The sequence below is a fragment of the Strongylocentrotus purpuratus genome, unplaced genomic scaffold (assembly GCF_000002235.5).
Source record: "Strongylocentrotus purpuratus isolate Spur 01 unplaced genomic scaffold, Spur_5.0 spur5_scaffold_2, whole genome shotgun sequence".
Taxonomy (NCBI): domain Eukaryota; kingdom Metazoa; phylum Echinodermata; class Echinoidea; order Camarodonta; family Strongylocentrotidae; genus Strongylocentrotus; species Strongylocentrotus purpuratus.
In genome coordinates this window covers 22,727,854-22,746,815 of record NW_022145605.1, presented here as the reverse complement: position 1 = coordinate 22,746,815, position 18,962 = coordinate 22,727,854, and the positions used below count along the sequence as shown (strand labels likewise).

At 36.4% G+C, this 18,962-nt stretch overlaps 1 protein-coding gene across 1 annotated transcript; it reads right to left on the bottom strand.

Moving 5' to 3' along the window:
- Positions 1–791: 791 nt before the first annotated feature.
- Positions 792–18,957, bottom strand: LOC753339 (nucleoredoxin). The gene is made up of 8 exons (XM_030992000.1): positions 18,507–18,957; positions 11,954–12,107; positions 10,899–10,996; positions 9,414–9,618; positions 4,693–4,781; positions 3,543–3,633; positions 2,311–2,447; positions 792–1,094 (listed from the first exon to the last, which is right to left on the bottom strand). Exons 1-8 carry the CDS (start codon positions 18,828–18,830, stop codon positions 903–905), a joined length of 1,290 nt encoding a protein of 429 aa, XP_030847860.1. The 5' UTR covers positions 18,831–18,957; the 3' UTR covers positions 792–902.
- Between the last annotated feature and the right edge of the window lie 5 nt (positions 18,958–18,962).

Genomic DNA, 18,962 nt, shown 5'->3' with positions numbered 1-18,962 from the left:
TAGGAAACAAGATTTGGAAAAAATCATGCTTCTGAGGAGCTTATCTCTTTGATACAATAACTGTTATAAGCTACTGAAATCAGGGCATCTGATTGGCTGAGAGCAAATGTGTCATAGAAATTAAGCATTTGTCATTAATAACGAGTGTTATGAAACAGGGCCCTAGGGAAGTGTAAAGGCAGAGGATTATACACCCTGAGGTGTCACTTCATACCCAAAAGAGTAACGCATTTATCTAAGTCGAGTAAAAAATAATCCCCTTATTTGGCACTTTACACACAAAAAAACCATCTCGTTTTGTGTAAAAACAGGTGTAAAATAAAACCCAATTTTTTTGCTTATTGAGTACCGGTATACATTCACAAAAAAGTATGGTTTTTTGGCAAAAATGAGTACACACACATTCACATGTTGTAAACACCATGAAACATGAACAGTAGAAGTGAAAACTTGCACTTTTATAAAACACATTGTTTTTTGAAATTCATTTTCAAATCAGGGAACATCCCCTCAAATTACCGTTTTTGTACGCAATTGCCAACTTTCAATGATCATGCATATCGAAAATAATATCGCTGGTGATATTCGTTTGTCTCGTAATATATGGTCAACAAGGGATCTAAAAGATCACGACATTTCGTGCGCCACTGCAACACTTCGTCAGGTGATAAAATCTAAGCAAGCGTGTTTTATACTCTACGGGCAGATCTAACGGTTGATTAATTCAATCAATGATTGGAACAATAACGGACAAGGCCTATTGGTCCTGCAAAGTTGCATACCGGTACCCAAAGTCAGTATGAAGTGACACAATGAGGATCCTACAAAAAATCCTGTAACTCTGTTCATTTCATCGACTGGCCCCTCTATGGTCGTGTATCTCCTAGCTTCTATCTCCTTGATTATGGGGAGAGGGTTGTCCACTGCAGCTCGTCCTTGACAAACTTGCTGTAGTATTCCCTGATGAGATCAGGAGTGATCTCTTTGCCCTCGCAGCAGGAGACCCTCTCTCGGGGGATGTCCAGGAGCACCAGCATCGGCAGGCTCTCATCGGCAATGCTCAGGAACTGCTGTAGGCCCTCTACCGTCTCATCCTGTCAATCAATGTCAATCAAAAACAAAAAAGAAGATGAACATTGTGAAATAAGCTCTCATTAGAAGTGGACTATCAATCAATAAGCCTGTTTTCATCAGCTTGAGATTGCCAAATATCCCGCTATTTGAATTATCCTGATCGCAAATGATCCATTTAATTTGTGTGGTCATCAGCCAAAGTTGCAATTACTGGGATATTTGGTCGAGATAGTCATCCCAAGATATCTTGGGCAAGTTTGCAAAATATCCCGCTATTTGTCCGGTGCGTCTTCACCAGCCCGAAGACTCGCACTATGTGAGAATGCGGAGCAAAATATCTCGAGCTTGAGTTTTAAGTTTCGAAGTCAAGTCTCGAGCTGATGAAGACGCTACAGTATTTGTAACTTTAGGATTATTTCCCAAATCAGAAATAGCAGGCTATTTGGCAATCTCGAGCTGATGAGGACAGGCCTATGGGGAATTTGACACCCTTAGGGTGTTTACCCAATAACAGGTGTTGTCAATTTACTAGGATTACCCTTCAGGTTTATGACCAATAGGATGTATGTAATGCTTTGCCTTTCCCCATGTGGTAAAGCCCTTATCACATCTGACATTTGCATCACCTGAAGACTCTCCAGACGAGGGGGTGTTTGTTGATCGACCTAGGCCACAGGTTTGCTGTGTGCAGACTTGTACACCCACTAATGGTATTTCCACCAAGTCTGGTGTCAGCGAATTATGAACTTCTGCACATGGAAACTGACGACCCACCCACCCACTTAAAAATCTCATGAATTTTACCTAGCAAACATTTTAGATTGGAACAACAAACCAAAATGTTATCAATGTTTCTAGCCGAGTAAGCAATCATAGAAGTGTTGTGGACTAGCTAGTCTTTAAAGCCTGTCTGCACTAGTTTGGCCAGGAGGGATTAGACCACCCTGCTGGTCACTGACAGGTGGTTATCTCATCAACTCATCTCTCAATTGACATAAGAAAAAGAGAATCATGGGGGACCAGCGGGCCCGCTTAGGCATTGTTTTTTATGTACAAGGAAGCAAGTAGCTACAAGTAGTGCAGTGGGGCTTTAAGTCATCAGACTGAAGATTACTAGGTAAGGGATTTGATTCCCTGCCAGCACCAACGTTCTTTGGGAAGACATTTACCACACAGGATGCTTACCGGTATAGTACAGTATGGCTTAAAAGCCAATGGGGTTAGGTAAATACTTACGTCACCAGCTACAATGAACTTGCAGGCGAGTTCCTGGCCTTTTGCTTCCTCAGCAGCTTTTGTCTCCTCTGCTATGGGTTTCATCATCTCCATAGCCTTCCTTGTACACTCCTCCCCCTCCTCATCTTCTTCAATCTCTGATCATCATGGCAGAAGAGAACAAAATAATATTTTAATATTTTTTTATTCAATCAATCAATCATTCATTCATTCCATTCATTTATTCAAACATATTCAATTCAGTGATGTCACAGAGGCCTCGCTACACTTTTCTCCCCCCGAAATATATCTTGTCAAACTTCCTAGATACTTTATGAGACACACATTTTTTTAATTACACACAGTATGCATGAAATCTATTTTGTATAATTCTCAGTGCAAAGAAATGGAGAGCTGCTTGCCAAGGTACGGTAGTCAGAGTTTTTGTTTGATGGATTACAATTCTAAAAATTCCAAACTTTCTTTTATACGTTTATTATTTTCCCCAAATCATCGAATCTATTTACTTGAATTTTTTTGTTTCACTTTTTTTCAAAATCATAAGGTTGAGCTCTGCCAATAAAGGTGACAATAATTTATGAACTATCTTATTATATTTATGTTTGTTTGGAAGAATAACCCTAAAGACGATCGATCTTCAAATGTTATCTTATCAAAAATACATAGGTGAATCGAGTAGTCAGATATACACATTTCTGTATGCAGTGCATGTGACAATCTGCAAGATTGAGTCAATTTCGATTATTCCAAAACTTCAAAGATACACCAATTCCTACGCATTACATAATCACCATTTCCCCTTTGTTTCCAGACAGTTTCCTTTACAATTTACCGGTAATTACGAGGTCAGAATGCATCTGTACCTTTAGTGTGAAGATTATTAAAGGGCAATCCAAACTGTGTAATATGAATAATATGTATGAAAGCAGAAAAATAAGAGAAACAGAATAACAAAAGTTTGAAATATAAATTTCTATTTTTTGTTGGTATAGAGAAAATAGGAGGGAGCTCGCAAGATATGTCACAGAGTTGCCAATTTGTGTTTGATCGCAACTTCAAAAATTAGTAAATTTCTTATTTATGATCAGAATTTGCTAAAACTTTCACTGTTCTGTTCCTCTCTTTTTTCTGCTTACCGGTATATATAAAAAACAACTTAATATTGGGGTGGACTTCCCCTTTAATGGTGGACTTTTCCTTCAAGGTTGGACTTTCCTTCAAGTACAACATACCTGTAAAGAGAATAAGACAAGATTCCACATTGACCATAGCAGCAGAGACAGCGTCCAACTCACAGCACGCCTTAGGATACCATGGAAACTCCTAACAAACAAACAAAAGAAAAGATATTCAGAACTATAGCTTATTACTCATATGACAGTTACAAGTTACATTTACAGGCATACATGTACTAAAGATTTTTGCCATGCACTCATCAGATTAAATTGCAATAATGAATAGAAAGTAGGTGAGACATAGCTTTAAATTTACCACAAAGAAATGAAGAGCCTAATTCCAACAGGAGCTAAATCCACTTCTGATCAAAATTGAGTTATTGATATCAGAACATTGTTCACTTCAGTACCTGTCTTTCAACATAACATATAAAGTTGTTTTTGTATATAGCACAAAATCCCATCAAACTATTGCTAAATGTTTCGATTTAAACAAAATGCTGTCTTCGTAAGTGTGAGCTTGTTTTGAGATTCAACATTTTTAGAATTAAGCCAAATACATGTGTGACAGGGTGATAATATGGTTACAGATTACAGAGCCCTAACAGAGAACATATTAATACTGATAGGGCTACCCTGTGTAACCAAGACTTCTTCTCCTTCTCCTCCTTTTTTTCCTTCTTAATTGTTCTTCCTTCCTTCTTCTTCCTCTTCCTCATCAGCATCATTATCATAATTATAAATATTATTATCGTTGTATATATATTTTGTGTCGTATTGTATTCTTTGGAATAATTGTTATATTAATGGTGTCTCTTTGTTTTCAACCAAATGTGGAGATAAACTTGAATTTAATCATTATTATTATTATCGAAAATAATATTGCTAGTGATATTCGTTTGTCTCGCAATGTATGGTCAACAAGGGATATAAGAGATCACAACGTTTCGTGCGCCGCTGCAACACTTTAGTCAGGTGATAAAATATATTGTAAGCAGGCATATCCGCAAGGAGTAATATATTTATCATTATCATTATTATAACTACTATTCTGTTGTTATTACTATTATTATTATTATTATCATTATAATTATTATAATTGTTCTTGTTTTTGTTATTACCAGTTGTATTATTATTATTATTACATACATTTTTAAGAAGGATTATGGTTTTATGGTAACATAATTTGAGATACTGCATAAAGTACCTTGCCCTCTGGATCCTTGGTAACTGAGCCTCGTGCATCTGCTGTGATGACCTTTCCCTGCGCATCCACGATAGCCAGTTTGGGTATGCCTGAAAAATAAAGCATTCTGCTATTAATGAATTCCTTTTAATAACACTTCCGACTTTCCTGCTTAAACCCCTGGGACCCATTTCACAAAACTTGTCATCAGTGACAAATTACATTTTTTGCTATTAGCTATCAAAATCCTAGACCAAAATTTCTGTCTCTTTCGTTCGTTAGCCTCTGTAGAGAGGAGCCGACCCTACCCAAATCAGAGGCTAACGAACGAAAGAGACAAAAATTTTGAAATCCTAGACCAAAATTTCTGTCTCTTTCGTTCGTTAGCCTCTGATTTGGGTAGGGTCGGCTCCTCTCTACAGAGGCTAACGAACGAAAGAGACAGAAATTTCGGTCTACCAAAATCCTTGCTTCTGATTGGTTATCAGCAGATTTGTCACTGGTTTTTGTCATTTGTCATTGAAAAAAAGGCTTTGTAAAACGGGTCCCAGGTGTGCTGTGTTATGATGTAATGTTGCTGATATTTTTTACGCCTGTCCGAGGTGCAATTTATACTTTAAATTTAAGAAGATAAAGTCATTCGATTTCAAGAAATTCAAGAAACGTTTAATGAATCGTAAAGGGAAAGTATAGCGATACAATAAATCATGCTATGATGTTCAGATTACAATGGGACTGATTGTTTGTAGAGTTTTCGTTCAAAAGGATGCTCAAACATGCGTTTTGCTTTACGTGTCTTTAAACACGATCAGACCAGGCAAAAAAGAAATAACTTATCGTATAGCTAAGCTTTGTGATGAATTCTCATTGTCTGAACACAGGATATATCGGAATTGCAGAGGATAGCAGTCGATCGTAATAAAGTGCAGACATTTTGTGGTTAATCAAACAGGATCTCATGCTTTAATTCCCAGAATAGAGTCAATAGCCACAATGGCCCAAGGTCTTCGTTCATCAATTACATTCAATGTTTACAACCTTAAAAATTTAGTGTAAAATGTACAACTAATAAAAATAAAACTGTAAAATTAATTATAATTATTAAGCAAATTGTACTACATGGGACCCTTATTCTCTATCAAGTTTTCGTTAAAAAGGATGCCCAAACATGCGTTTTGATATCCGTTTATTTAAACACGTTTAGACCAGGCCAAAAATGAATAAATCAATGTATATATAGCTTTATGATGAATTCTCATTGTCTGAACACAGGATATATTGCAGCGGATAGCAGTCAATAGTAATAAAGTACAGTGATTGAGTACAAACAAAGCACTCGCAGAATGTTGTGGTTACAGGATCTCACCCTTGAATTCTCAGAACAAAAAAAAAGCCACAATGGCCCAAGGTCTTTAATTCCATACAGTGTTTGCCACCTACATGTATAAAATGCACTATCATGCCTAGTGAACCAGTGAACACAGTGAACCAGTGAACTAACCAACTCCGACTTCCTAGGAGCAGGATTACAGACACACGCCACAACTGTAGTATGTTACAAATGAATAAATAATCACATACATTTAGTATACAAATGAATGAACTACGGTATCATACTATGAATATATACTGTACACTGTAGTCATCAAATGTACTATCATATAAATGCAGTAATATGAAATAAATAAATAAATAAAAATAAGTAAATGAAATATAATACGTGTGCTATTGTAGTACATACATGTATTCCTATTCATAGGAATGAAAGAAGTATGCATGCAGTATACATGTAGGTATACAAATGAATTAACCATCATGAAATAAGTATAAAGTATCATACATGTATACCGGTACTCATATGCATGAATGAAGTATGAAAGAAGTATCATACATGTACATGTAATTTGCAAATAGGTAAGAAAACGGGCATTCATTTATGATCATGAAGTTTTTCGCCTGAAACTACAATAAATGCTTGTAAACATATTTAAGATAAATTGATGAACAATTAAGTAACATTCATATGTTTAACTTAAAAAAAAAGGAATTATCAGTATGAAGGCTGGAACTAATCTGAGAGTGAAAATGCTACATTGTTTATTGTAAACATGGATATATTTTTATTAAGTCTATGATGTAAACAGTATTCAGATACCGGTAATTCATGTTTGTGAGTGCATTAGTGAATATGCACTGCACGCAAGTGAACGAGACTTGTCAGCCACAGTCGTATGGTGTCTCTTGACCAATTAGATTTCCTACATTCTAGAACCCATTTTCATAAAAGAAAATATTCTCAACCAAGAAGACCTAGAACGCCTTAAAGTGACTCAGCAACAATGTTGAAGGTTGATATAAAAATTGCGTAATGTTTGGATGAAATGTTACTTATTATATTCCTTCTACTGTACTAAACCACAAAGAAATTTATGGTTTTCTTTGAAGGTGTCACTGTGCGACACCCTCTAACAGTAAATTCTCCCAACCATTTTTGAATTTCCCAACCATTTTTCCATGAAAATAAGACATGCTTTTAAACATCTTTCAACATTTAAATGTCTGGAATGGTATAAAGAGCCGACTCATAGCTCTGTGACGATTTACATTCACCTAAAATGTAATTAAATTGAAATAATATAGTTAGGAAAATTAAGGAATCGATCAGATCAATTTCCCCATTTTTATCATTAATAATGGTCTGTTTTCACTCAAACTTTCAGATTATCTTTAATTGTACATCTATCATTGAAGTCACTACCTTACCACCATTTTCTCTCATCTGAACAATGTTACCAAGTCCCTTTAAGAACTCTGCTACCATCAATCAATACATAGCCACATAATGAGCTTGGGCACATATGGTTCTCATGCAACATAGCTATTCTCCCCGAGATGGATTTTGATACACTGCAGTTACTGTACGTGGGCAGTGTGACAACCATGTACAGTAACATTTCTAAATTAAACTATTCAGTAGTAAATGGTGGATGTACAGCATTTTCAGAATGGCTTGGACAGACTATATTTAAAGGACACCTCACCCCAATGAATTTTTTTTGGAGAAATATATAATATTCTTGCCCATTAAGCTACAATATTCCCCACCAAAGTGTATGGGATATTGGGAGAGGCTTATCATGTACAGTTTCTCAATACGACATGGGCAATTGGGCATCGCCAATTTCTTGATTACGTGACGTACTGAAGTCGTTTATCAAGTAAATGTATTCAAATTTATGGATGCTTCCTTCCGAGGTGTGTGTGGTGATGAAGCATTTCATTCACCTGCTAATATCCTTTGTACTCCAATTTCCAGAATGCAAATTGCATAAATAAATTGGTGCTCTTCTGGGGTGAAGGTTTCTCATAAATGAAACACATTTGTAAATTGCTATATTTTATTTTTTATAAATGAATTAGTTACCATTGTTTTCCTGTATATGTTTCACCAAATATAATTTCTATCTTCTCAGCTATGATTTTTCCTCATTGAAAAGGAAAGATTGATTAAAAAAATTTAAAAAAAATTCATGGACCTACACTTTGCATATTTTTCTCCATAAAATGAATATACAACACACCAAGCTACGAGAATGGCAAATGTAGGCAAACAGATCCTTGTCATTGTAGACTGAACCATGATAATAATTTTTTAGTTTCACTGAGGATTACAGTAGCCATGCTTGGCTCCCCAGTGGATTTCTCGCATTCCAATTGAATCGTGCAGGTACAGTGTATTGCAGCACCCAGAGTACAATTTAAGGCTCGTTCAGATATGGCATGGTATATCCTCGTAAAAAAGCAGCAGCGTTAAAAAAATACATTTGTAAATTAATGACAACTGCGTGCAACAAATGACTTAAAAGTGTCCCTCAGATCTGTGTTTAAGATGAATGATAACTGCACACAACAAAGGACTTGTACAAGTGTGGTTTTCCCGGAGCTCTGTGTTTTGATACAAAAATGTATCATAAAAAAAAATGGCATAGTTTTGCTGCACCATACTTTAACAAGCATTTACCCAACATTCCTCATACTTTTAGACTGCTGAAGAAAGGCCTGTCATCAAAACAGAATTGTCCACTTTTTAAAAATATTCCTTGTGCTTTAAAGTGTACCAATTACCTTAAAAAATATCATGTGTACAGCTAGAATGTATTAAATCAATATCTATTTTTTTTTAAATCTGACATTCTATAACTTAACGGTTAAGAAATATGAAGAAAATTAGATTACATCAGACCAAATCAAAAGGTAAAAATTCATTTTCAGAACTCCAGGATATTTGGTATCGTTTGGGGCATCCAATGACCAAATACATGTGCTAGGGCTCATAATATTAAACTCACCTATATTCTCAAATAAACAGCAAGCCTAATGTTCGAATTTTTCACCTGGAATGCCATGTTTATGTTATACTGCAATCATGTATTCGTTTTGTTCCGTTTCCATTGCAACAATTATTTTCAGAATGTAACTACGTTTGTAACGATGTACATTTGATAATTATTGTATTATGTATTGTTTTTGTATTATGTATATATGTACAAAGACTGTAAACCAGTAAAAAAAAGAATTTCCCGAAAGGGACAATAAATTTTCAATTCAATTCATTTCAATCTAGGACTCGGCCCTAAACATACCTGTAACATGATTCACATACAAATGGATCTAGACAAACTTTTGGTAATCAATGAAGCTCTCCTTTTTTCTCTCTCTTTCTTTGTATCTGTTAAACATACCTTGGACAGAAAAGAGCTTAGCCAGCTCGCCGATACGCTTATCTCCAAAAGGGAAACCTAGCCAGGGCATCTCCCCAAAGTAGTTTTTGAAGGCGTCCTCTGCTCTGTCTCGGCTGGCGAAGATGATCTCAAAGGACTGTCCTGACTCCTTGATCTTGTCGTAGGTGGACTTCAACTCTTTGGTGAACACTCTGCATGGAGGACACTGTGAGGGGGAGTACATGTAGGAGGAGGGGAGGGGGTTGGGAGGAGAGGAGGGGGTTTGGGGAAGGTGAGGGGGTTGGGGGAAGGGAAGGGGGTTTGGGGGAAGGGGAGGGGTTTGGGGGAAGGGGAGGGGTTTGGGGGAAGGGGATGGGTTTGGGGGAGGTGAGGGGTTTGTGGGGAGGTGAGGGAATTGGGGGAAGGGGAGGGGATTGGGGGAAGGGGAGGGGAGGGGAGGGGAGGGGGGGGGAACGGGAACGGGAGGGAGATTGGGGGAAGGGGAGGGGGTTGGGGGAAGGTGAGGGGGATAGGGGGATTGGGGGAGGGGATTGGGGAAAGGGGAGGGGGTTGGGAGAAGGGGAGGGGGGTTGGGGGAAGGTGAGGGGGATTGGGGGAAGGTGAGGGGTTGGGGGAAGGGGGAAAAATTACAATGTAAGAAATATCACAATCAAGATCATTGCATCTGAGAATCAAATTTAATTAAAGACTCATTTTGAAGTACTTTTCTTATCAAGGAGTGTGGTGGAATTGGAAACAAAAGGAAAACTGTTTTGATATAAGAAAATGTATTCTTTAAAGAAGAAAATTACAAGGGCTGTTGGAGGCGAGCTACAGTATTATACTTCTTCAGGAAATGTAAGGGCAGGAGCACCTGTGCTGGTAAGTATACACTTTTACTTAAGTGTTCTTTGGCAAAAGTATGATACTGTAGTACTGTACACGTAAGTAGTTGGGCCTATATGACAAAGATTATTTACTGTTTTTGGATTAAATCTGTATGTTTATGATATGCACAATTATTTCAAATAGTAATCTGACAACGATCCCAGTTCAGTACTCAAATGACAAATGTTGCTTGAGTTGTCTATAATTTTGCCTCCTGTCTGTACATGCTCAATTGCAAATACCTGATGAGTCAGTCTGTCTGTCTCGTTGTGACTGAAGGTCAGCAAAAAATTCTAGAGTTCCATGAATTTATAATCACTATGTTCATGTACAAATTGGCAATTTCTTGCTGATTTTCATTTACACCGTTTTTTGCCAATTGTCATGTGGAAAAGCTGATCCATTTAGAAATGAAATGCTATATTATTCTATATCATGCTATATATTGAAATAACTATCAGGTATTAAACATATCTCTTTACTGATATGATAAAATGAAATGAGCATGGGTATAGTTAAATTGCAAGGAATTTATGTGTGTTACTTAAATTCATATTATATTCAATGTTGTTGTTGCTGAAAAATAATAAAATATTTTGAATCAGAATTGTACCTTACCCAGTGAGCAGAAAAGTAAATTCCTAGAACTTTGTCTTTCAAACTCTCCGAAGTGACAGTCTTCATCTCCTGGTTTATGAAGTTTCCTGTAATAATCTCTGCATTTAAAAGCATGGGAATCAGGGAGGAGAGAATATCGTTCAGATTTCAGAAAAGAAAACTGTTAATGTACCTCTCAAGGAACCAAATATTTCTATCTACATGTAAACAAGAATTCACCAGCACTGATTTTTTCAAATAAAAAGACAACATGTACATGTATACTTTCCATTTCAAAGGGCAACTGCACTCCAAAAATAACTTACTTTCAATAAATAAATAAATAAGAAAGTTAATGTCACTGTGTAGTACCAGAAAACTTTCCCATTTGATTTGTTCCAACACAAAATGACTACCGGTAATGATTTATCCCAAACAAAATGTACACTGCATGAATCAGGAGGTTCTTTAGACTACACTGTATAATAAATTGTACAATAAGATTGCCCTTTAATTCATATTTAAGACGATCATTAAACTTTCTTATCATTTGTATTAAAGATAAAGACCAGTTATGGTCATGCGATTGCATAGTGAAAGAAACGTTGTGAAATCGATCAGAAAAGGTTGATCATCTAGCATACACTGTAGATGTACTGCAAGGTTCTGGAATCATCAAAATGATAAGAAATTTGGCCCAGTCTTCATAAAGTTACAAGCACTGTACACAGAAAAATGTATATGGGACTACGTACAGGTGCGCTTTTATCTCTCAAACACCAATAGATAAACTAATTTACCAAATATATCAATTAGTCGGCAGTTTCGCGGCAAAATTTTTATCATCCATGTATTATTCAAAACATATTCTTTCACATGAATGGTTCCATTTCATGTTTTAAAATTGGGGCGTTTCCAATACTGGTCTTTACCTTTAAGCGCTATATAAAAATTAAATATTATTATTATTGTTATTTCAAAATTTTGCCATTCTGTTTCTCTTTAATACTTTTCAGCTTTCATACATGTACAAATGAACTTGGTGCAATACTTCAGAACTCCTTGACTGGACTCACCTGGGAATGGCCTGGATTTCCATGGGAATTTCTTTCCCTCACCGTCACACTTGACCTCATCCACACCGTCCACACAGGTCACCTCTCCCGTAACACTGTCCAAGATGATTAACGTCGGGATAGCGCTCACTTTGAATCGCCTTGACACTTCATTCTGAACAATGTAAACAAGGTGTAAACAAGGTGTAAACAATTTGGAAACAATATCACTTCGGGATGGTCCTGTGGCTTTGTTATTCCATGTCAAGTCATCAAAAGTTATGGTCTATTTTTCTAAAGGGAGTGGGGAATTTTTTTAGCCATGCACATAACTTTGTTTTAAGGGACAGATATTGTAGCTATAAACCGCAAACTCTAGGCCCTTTCACATTGTCGAAAAAAACAATTTGAAACCATTGGATATCTGAAGTATAATTTACACTGTTGGAGTTGGAGTTTGATTATTCTTTTTGGGGGGTGAGTTGTGTGCATGCGCTACTTGAAGCAAGGAAAAGAATACACAGGGACGCAGGGCAAATTTGCCCCCAAAATGCCAAAAAGAGCCCCCGAAAGTCATAAAAAAGCCCCCCCCCCCCCCCAAATTTTTTTCACAGAGTTCAATGAAAAACAAATAAAGAGTGTTATTTTCATGCAAGCAAGCTTGAAAAGTAGCCCCCCCCCCCCCCCAAAAAAAAAAAAAAAAAAAAAAAAAAAAAAAATTAAAATATTTTTTTCCCCCTGACTTGTAGCTGCTCTGCATGCATTAGAACGGAGGAGTCACATGACCTAAAACAAGACAAAAATTGATCAGATCATCTTCCTAAGTTGATACATGTATGCTATCACCAAGTTCGAGCCTCATACATGTATCTCTAGTGGTTCTTGAGATATTGCTGTAACAAGGCTAATACTGTATCTAGAATTTCAAAAATTGACCTCCTTGACCTTTGAACTAATAACCCATAATCTTATCAGATCATCTTCCTATGGTAAGACAGTGTACATATTATCACCAAGTTTGAGCCTCATATTATATCTCTCGTGGTTCTAGAGATTTTGTGATAACATTTAAGCAAGGCTAATAGCTGGAATTTCAGAAGTTGACCTCTGTGACCTTTAACTTACGAACCCAAAATATACTCAGATCTTCTTCCTATGATGATACATATTATTATCACCAAGTTTGACCCTCACACCTCTTGTAGTTCTTGAGATATTGCGATAACGAGAAATCCGGAAGGATGGACGGAGGTGTAGACTACTCGATATAATACACAATGCCTCCAGCACAAAACAGAATAATTCACCGGTGTTTTGAGAGTGAGCATTTACTTCGTACTCGGGGTGAACATGTACATGTAATCCCGTTATACTGCCATTACCATCACTCAAGCTTACAAAATACATTTACTCTAATCCAGAAAAGGAATAGTAGAGAGAGAGAAGGATAGAGAAAGAAAGGGAGAGAGAGAGAGAGAGAGAGAGAGAGAGAGGGGGGAACTCAGGGAAGAGAGAGACAGGAGGGGGGGGGGGGGAGTGGTTGAACTAGCCTTTATGGGGCATGTTTGGGTGCGTTCAAGTGATTTTTTGAAGCTAGAATCACAAACATGAAGATAGAATCACAAACATGAATCACAAATCAAAACGTCATTAAAAACCATGGTTACTGCAAGAGAGCGTTTAAGCGATTTTTCATCAACACTGATTCTCGCTCATTTCAAGCCCAGCCACTGCTCATCACACTGTGCAGTGTGACCCAGGAAGTATAGGTCAACTTCGCAGAGTGCTTTCTGAATTTGTTTACGGTCGACTGTCGGCCAAACCGGAAGCAGGCCATGATGATGACGTTATAGAATCATGATTGAGATCTCCGTTCGTTCAAGCGATTTTTGGCGACCGTGATTCTGCAGAATCACGATACAAAATGCATCTTTTTCAGCATTTCATGTTTGCGTTTTTAAACACATTTATTTTTACGACCGACTTGAAAACCGTGTTTCTAGGGTTAAAAAGTGTTGCTTGAACGCACCCTAAGTAAAACCGAGAGTGTGTCCATCGGCCTATCCTCATCTCCAAGACGAAGACACATTCTTAGACTGAGTGACAGCTGAAACTAGTGCTGTAGTCAAACGTTTAACCGTCCGGTATCCGACCGCCCATGGCGGATTCCGTTTTCAATTGGACGGTTTTGTTTTCCCGTTTTTTTTTTTTTTTTTTTTTTTTTTTTAATTTTTTTTTTTTTAAAGTTTCGATTTATGCCCCTCCACCTGGCACTATGCCTGGCAATGTCTCCCAGCTCAGTAATCGGTGTGATGACTTACCACTTGGAAACTAGAACAACACTCCAATTTGTCTGTCATCTTGGTTTGAAAGTAATCTTTGTAATAGATCTCAATATATATTCATCCAAGTTTAACACATGGTGTACCACAAGGTTCTATCCTAGGTCCTCTACTGTTTTTAATTTACTTTAATGATCTTACACATTATTCTAAAATGGCATTGTTACTATTATTTGTGACTAGTTCACAAGCACAAATCGGCGCCTTCAGTTAAATCACCTTCCTGCTTTTTCACACGGCAAAAAAAAAAAAAAAAAAAAAAAAAAAAAAAAAAACAATTTTTTTTTTTTTTTTTTTTTTAAATCGTTTAACCGAAAACCGTCCGGTTTTGACAGGCGGTTAAACGGAATTGGAGATATCCGTGATGTTACAGCACTAGCTGAAACACATGTCTGCTACAATAAAACCTTCCCTGTTATTCGAGATGGGATGTAGTGAGTGAAATAGACCTACATACTTGGCATTCTAGTTACATCCATTTACTGCCTACTGTACTTTCTCTATGATGTTAAAGGAATTAACTAGGTTGAACACAAAGAAAACATATATTCATGTATGCCATCCAAGAAATTTCTAGTTAGGAATAGGCCATTGTCGTAAATATTGAATGGCCTTTAGTGGGATACATATCTCATGAACTATCAGAGCTAATAAGAATTGAGATGAGCACAACCAGTGAAATTGATTGATTGATTAATTTTATTCGACAAGCTTCCAACATACAACAATATACAATAATAACAGATCTAAAATAAGTCAGCTTGAACAGGATAACCCACGAAAGCTCGAGAGCTTATTTCCAGTGGGGTCCCTTACAGACATGTACAGGTATAAAATTAATAAGTTAAAATAGTAATATTTACAGACAGATAAGAAAATTAAAAGAACTACTTATTTAAGATAATAATAATAATAACAAAATTAAACTGATGATAGAAATGATATTAAGTACAAGAAGAAAAAAAAGAGAAGAAGAAAAAGAGGAGAAGGAAGAAGAGGAAAATAATGATGAATTTGTAGAATTTCTATAACCTACAAAAACATAAGTATATACAACATGAAAAAGTATAAACCGACAGAAGAATAAAAATTTCAATCATATAACATGTCATTCACTTCTCTTCTCTGACTGTCAAGTATTAGGTATTCCTTTAATTTCCTCTTAAAATGATCATAGTTTCCTATTATCAGTGAGTGCAGTATACACATTTGAGACCCACAAAAGAAAAGCCATTCTACATTACAGTAAGTTCATTAATTGTATGAAACCTTGCATCTCAATGTTCACCATTACAAAATGCTTTTTGTAGTTTTCTCCATTTTCACCTGGGTACGGACTAGAGAGTGGCAAATGGGGATTAATAACTTGCCCAAAAAACGTTAATGACAGGCTGAGATTCAAACCCAAAATCCTTGGAAGTTGGATTGATGAACCCCTATTTCACAACGACTCCACATCACATGTACATGTACATGTACATGTACACATGTCCATGTATACAGCAAGATTTACAACAACAAAAAAAGAAAAAAGATCTGTTTCTCTGATGTTTCTGTTTTTATAAAAAGCAACTTATTAGGAAGGATGTCAGAATTCTGTTTTAATGCATTAAAAATTTGAATAATATGCATGATGTTGTAAACCTATTTATCTAGGAGTAACTAAACAAGTCCAGTGGTGATTAATATCACAGAAAGGTGTTGAAAGTCTGTTCTACCTAGTCATACTGATGTAGCAGAATGCATCTAGATAAGACTCCAGCCTGATGTTTACATACAAGTATTGATGGCATGATAGTTAGCGGATGAAGGGCAATAAACAGTCGCCCCTAATGTGTTGGGAGTAAGCTGTCTCACAGCGTCTTCGGACGATAGGCAATTTATATGAAACGCGTATGAACTATCAAGAAAGTTGTGAGCATCAGCCTATAGTGAAGCGCGTGTACAGACTAGAAATCAGCATCGACAGTTATATTTAAAGAAACGTTGCATTTATAAAGAAACATTGTATTTTTAAAGAAACGTCATATAAAGAAAATTTCGACAAGGTCAGTTCTATATTGTGTTTTTTTAATTATTTATGTATTGAAATATATTTAATCAGGATTTATAACAACAATCAGATAAACATTGTAAATACAAAATCTGTTTTACATCCTGGTCCTGAATAATATTCATGATGTTGTAAACTCTTTAATTATCTAGGAAACGATGCTCAGACAGGCGATTTGCTATGTAACATTTCTTTGTACGACATTCAGCTAGACAAAATTTGATAGCTACAGTGTACAATATATGAGATTTATTTAGCTATACCATGAATGCCGATTGTCTTATAGCAGTGTTTTAGCTTAGCCTCTGGATTGATTCCATCATCGATTAATTGAAAGAGAGAAAAAGAGGAGAGAGAGAGAGAGACATAGAGAGAGAGAGAGAGCGAGAGAGAGAGAGATAGAGAGAGAGAGAGACCAGAGTGAGAGTGAGCACTAAAAAAAAAGAGAGGATTCAGGGGGAAAATGGCATTTAACAACATTTCCCCCCTTTTGAGTATGAAAATAGGGAAAAATAGGGAAGAATAGAGAAGAAAAAAAAAGAGAAAAATCAGGAGGATTTTTTAAATCATGTAAAAAATTAAAAAAAATTGGGGAAAAAAATTGGGGAAAAATAAATTAATAATAATAATCGGGAACCGATTTAAATTGGGTAATTATCAGGCCTGCAGAGACAGAGAGAGGTTTGGTGATACAGATTGAGCAGAGACATCCCATACAGTGCGTCCCAGAAAAAACGAAACCGAGAATTATCAATGTTTTATCATATAAACTTACACTGTAATCAAAATTATAATCAATAAATTAATGACACATATTTGTAAAGCTTAGATCCTCCTCTTTCATCTGATGCAGCTTATGTATGTTGCATATTGCACGCATGAGTGATTAAAAACAATTTCAAAGAGAAAATCAAATTTCTATAAAGTTCATTTTCTGCCCTTTCATAGGACAACTAAATCAGGAAAAATGAGCCAGTGAACAACAAAGTTCTGTTTGTTTAAAGTAATACTTGCATTTCCATAATTTGATGATTCAATATTTTTTTCACTGGCTTCCTGCTGTAGCAACAAACAGAGTTGACAAAAGACTTCACTCCAATGAAACCGAGTTCCGAGTTAAAGTCTTTTTCTCAACTCTGTTTGTTGCTATGGCAGGCAGCCAGTGAAAACCAATTTGGTCTTTATCTGGATTTGCCACGATTTCTAAAGCTCAACAAATGAAAAAAGAGAGAAAATTTTCTCTTTTCAGTAATCCCTATAATTTTCCTGATTTTTCTTTACTTTCCTTTAGTTTTTGACACTTTTAAAGTTTTGTATTCATCTTTGAATCAGGAAATTGAAGACTCTGTCCCTGGAGGTCTGATCCGGATTGGCATGCACAAACCATTTTATTTTTCATGGTCTAGTCAAGAACTCTGTACATTGTAATAAACTGATGAGACAAGATAAAGAGCATCTGTTCATCATGATTTATGAGGTAATGCCTAGCTACCATAGTCATCACCCAAAAGGCCAAAACCAAGTCAGCTGTTCATGTCTCTAGCTTACAGTATCCTTGCCATATTTGGCCTGGAAAAAGAAAAGTTTGTGGGAGTGCTCAACAATGGTTCTTAAATAGTTCAGCTAATGGGTTAGACCAAAAGCTTCAGTCTCTCTATATCGTTGGTTGTTCCGTTGAGACTACCTCTGGCTCCACTAGACCTCCGATTTACTAGATTATTGTAATGAGGAATGTCAACAAATGTCAGTTTTATTAAAGAAATGACCCATATCAGACGGTTATTTCTGTCTATGGTATTAATGGGTATACCCTTCTATCCTACTAGAGTTATTTCTTGTACTTAACTATTGGCTTTATAAACAACTCCCAGATGCAGATCTATAGTCTACACACACAAAAAGAAGAAAATAAAAAGCTTGTAAACTGAAATAAAAAGACAACAAATAGAGTCTACATCTTTGCCATGTTTATTTCAGAATTCACCATCATCATGGCCATCATGCTGCAAAATCAGTCTTATTATGACTGAGAAAAAACACATCAAGTTCCAATAATAATTCAACTTTGTTCAGCACATTTTAACAAAGTAACAAACAATGGTTAACAGTCACACTGCACTGCACTTGCAGTTTCTGAATTACCAGAATTCCACTCAGATCTAGATCTAGTCTATATTACCTTTTTATCTCGCAAGTTGTACGGTAGAGCGAGCCATGGCATCCTGTTGTAGTACTCATCAAATTGGTCTTCATTTTTATCAGAACTAATGAAGACGATTTCTAACAATTTCTCCCCCTTCTGCACAGTAGAGGTATTGTAGAAATTTGCTAGCGTGGGGGTAAATGCCTGGCACGGCGGGCACCAATGCGCCGAGAAGTACAGGCCAACATATTTCCCCTCTCCGCATATGGATGCAGTTGCAATTTCTCCATCATCCTTGCTCTTTAGTTTGTCCCCAAGAAGTTCAACAATTGAGAACCTCGCACTTGCAGATCCGGACATTTTGGCAAGCAACAGTCTTCCTATGTGATGAGTAAAGAGTGTAAAACAGGCTATATTTCAAAACACTTAGCCAAAGGTGCTTATTCCAAAGATTTTGAACGGCACTCAAATCTAATTGATCCGAGAAAACAT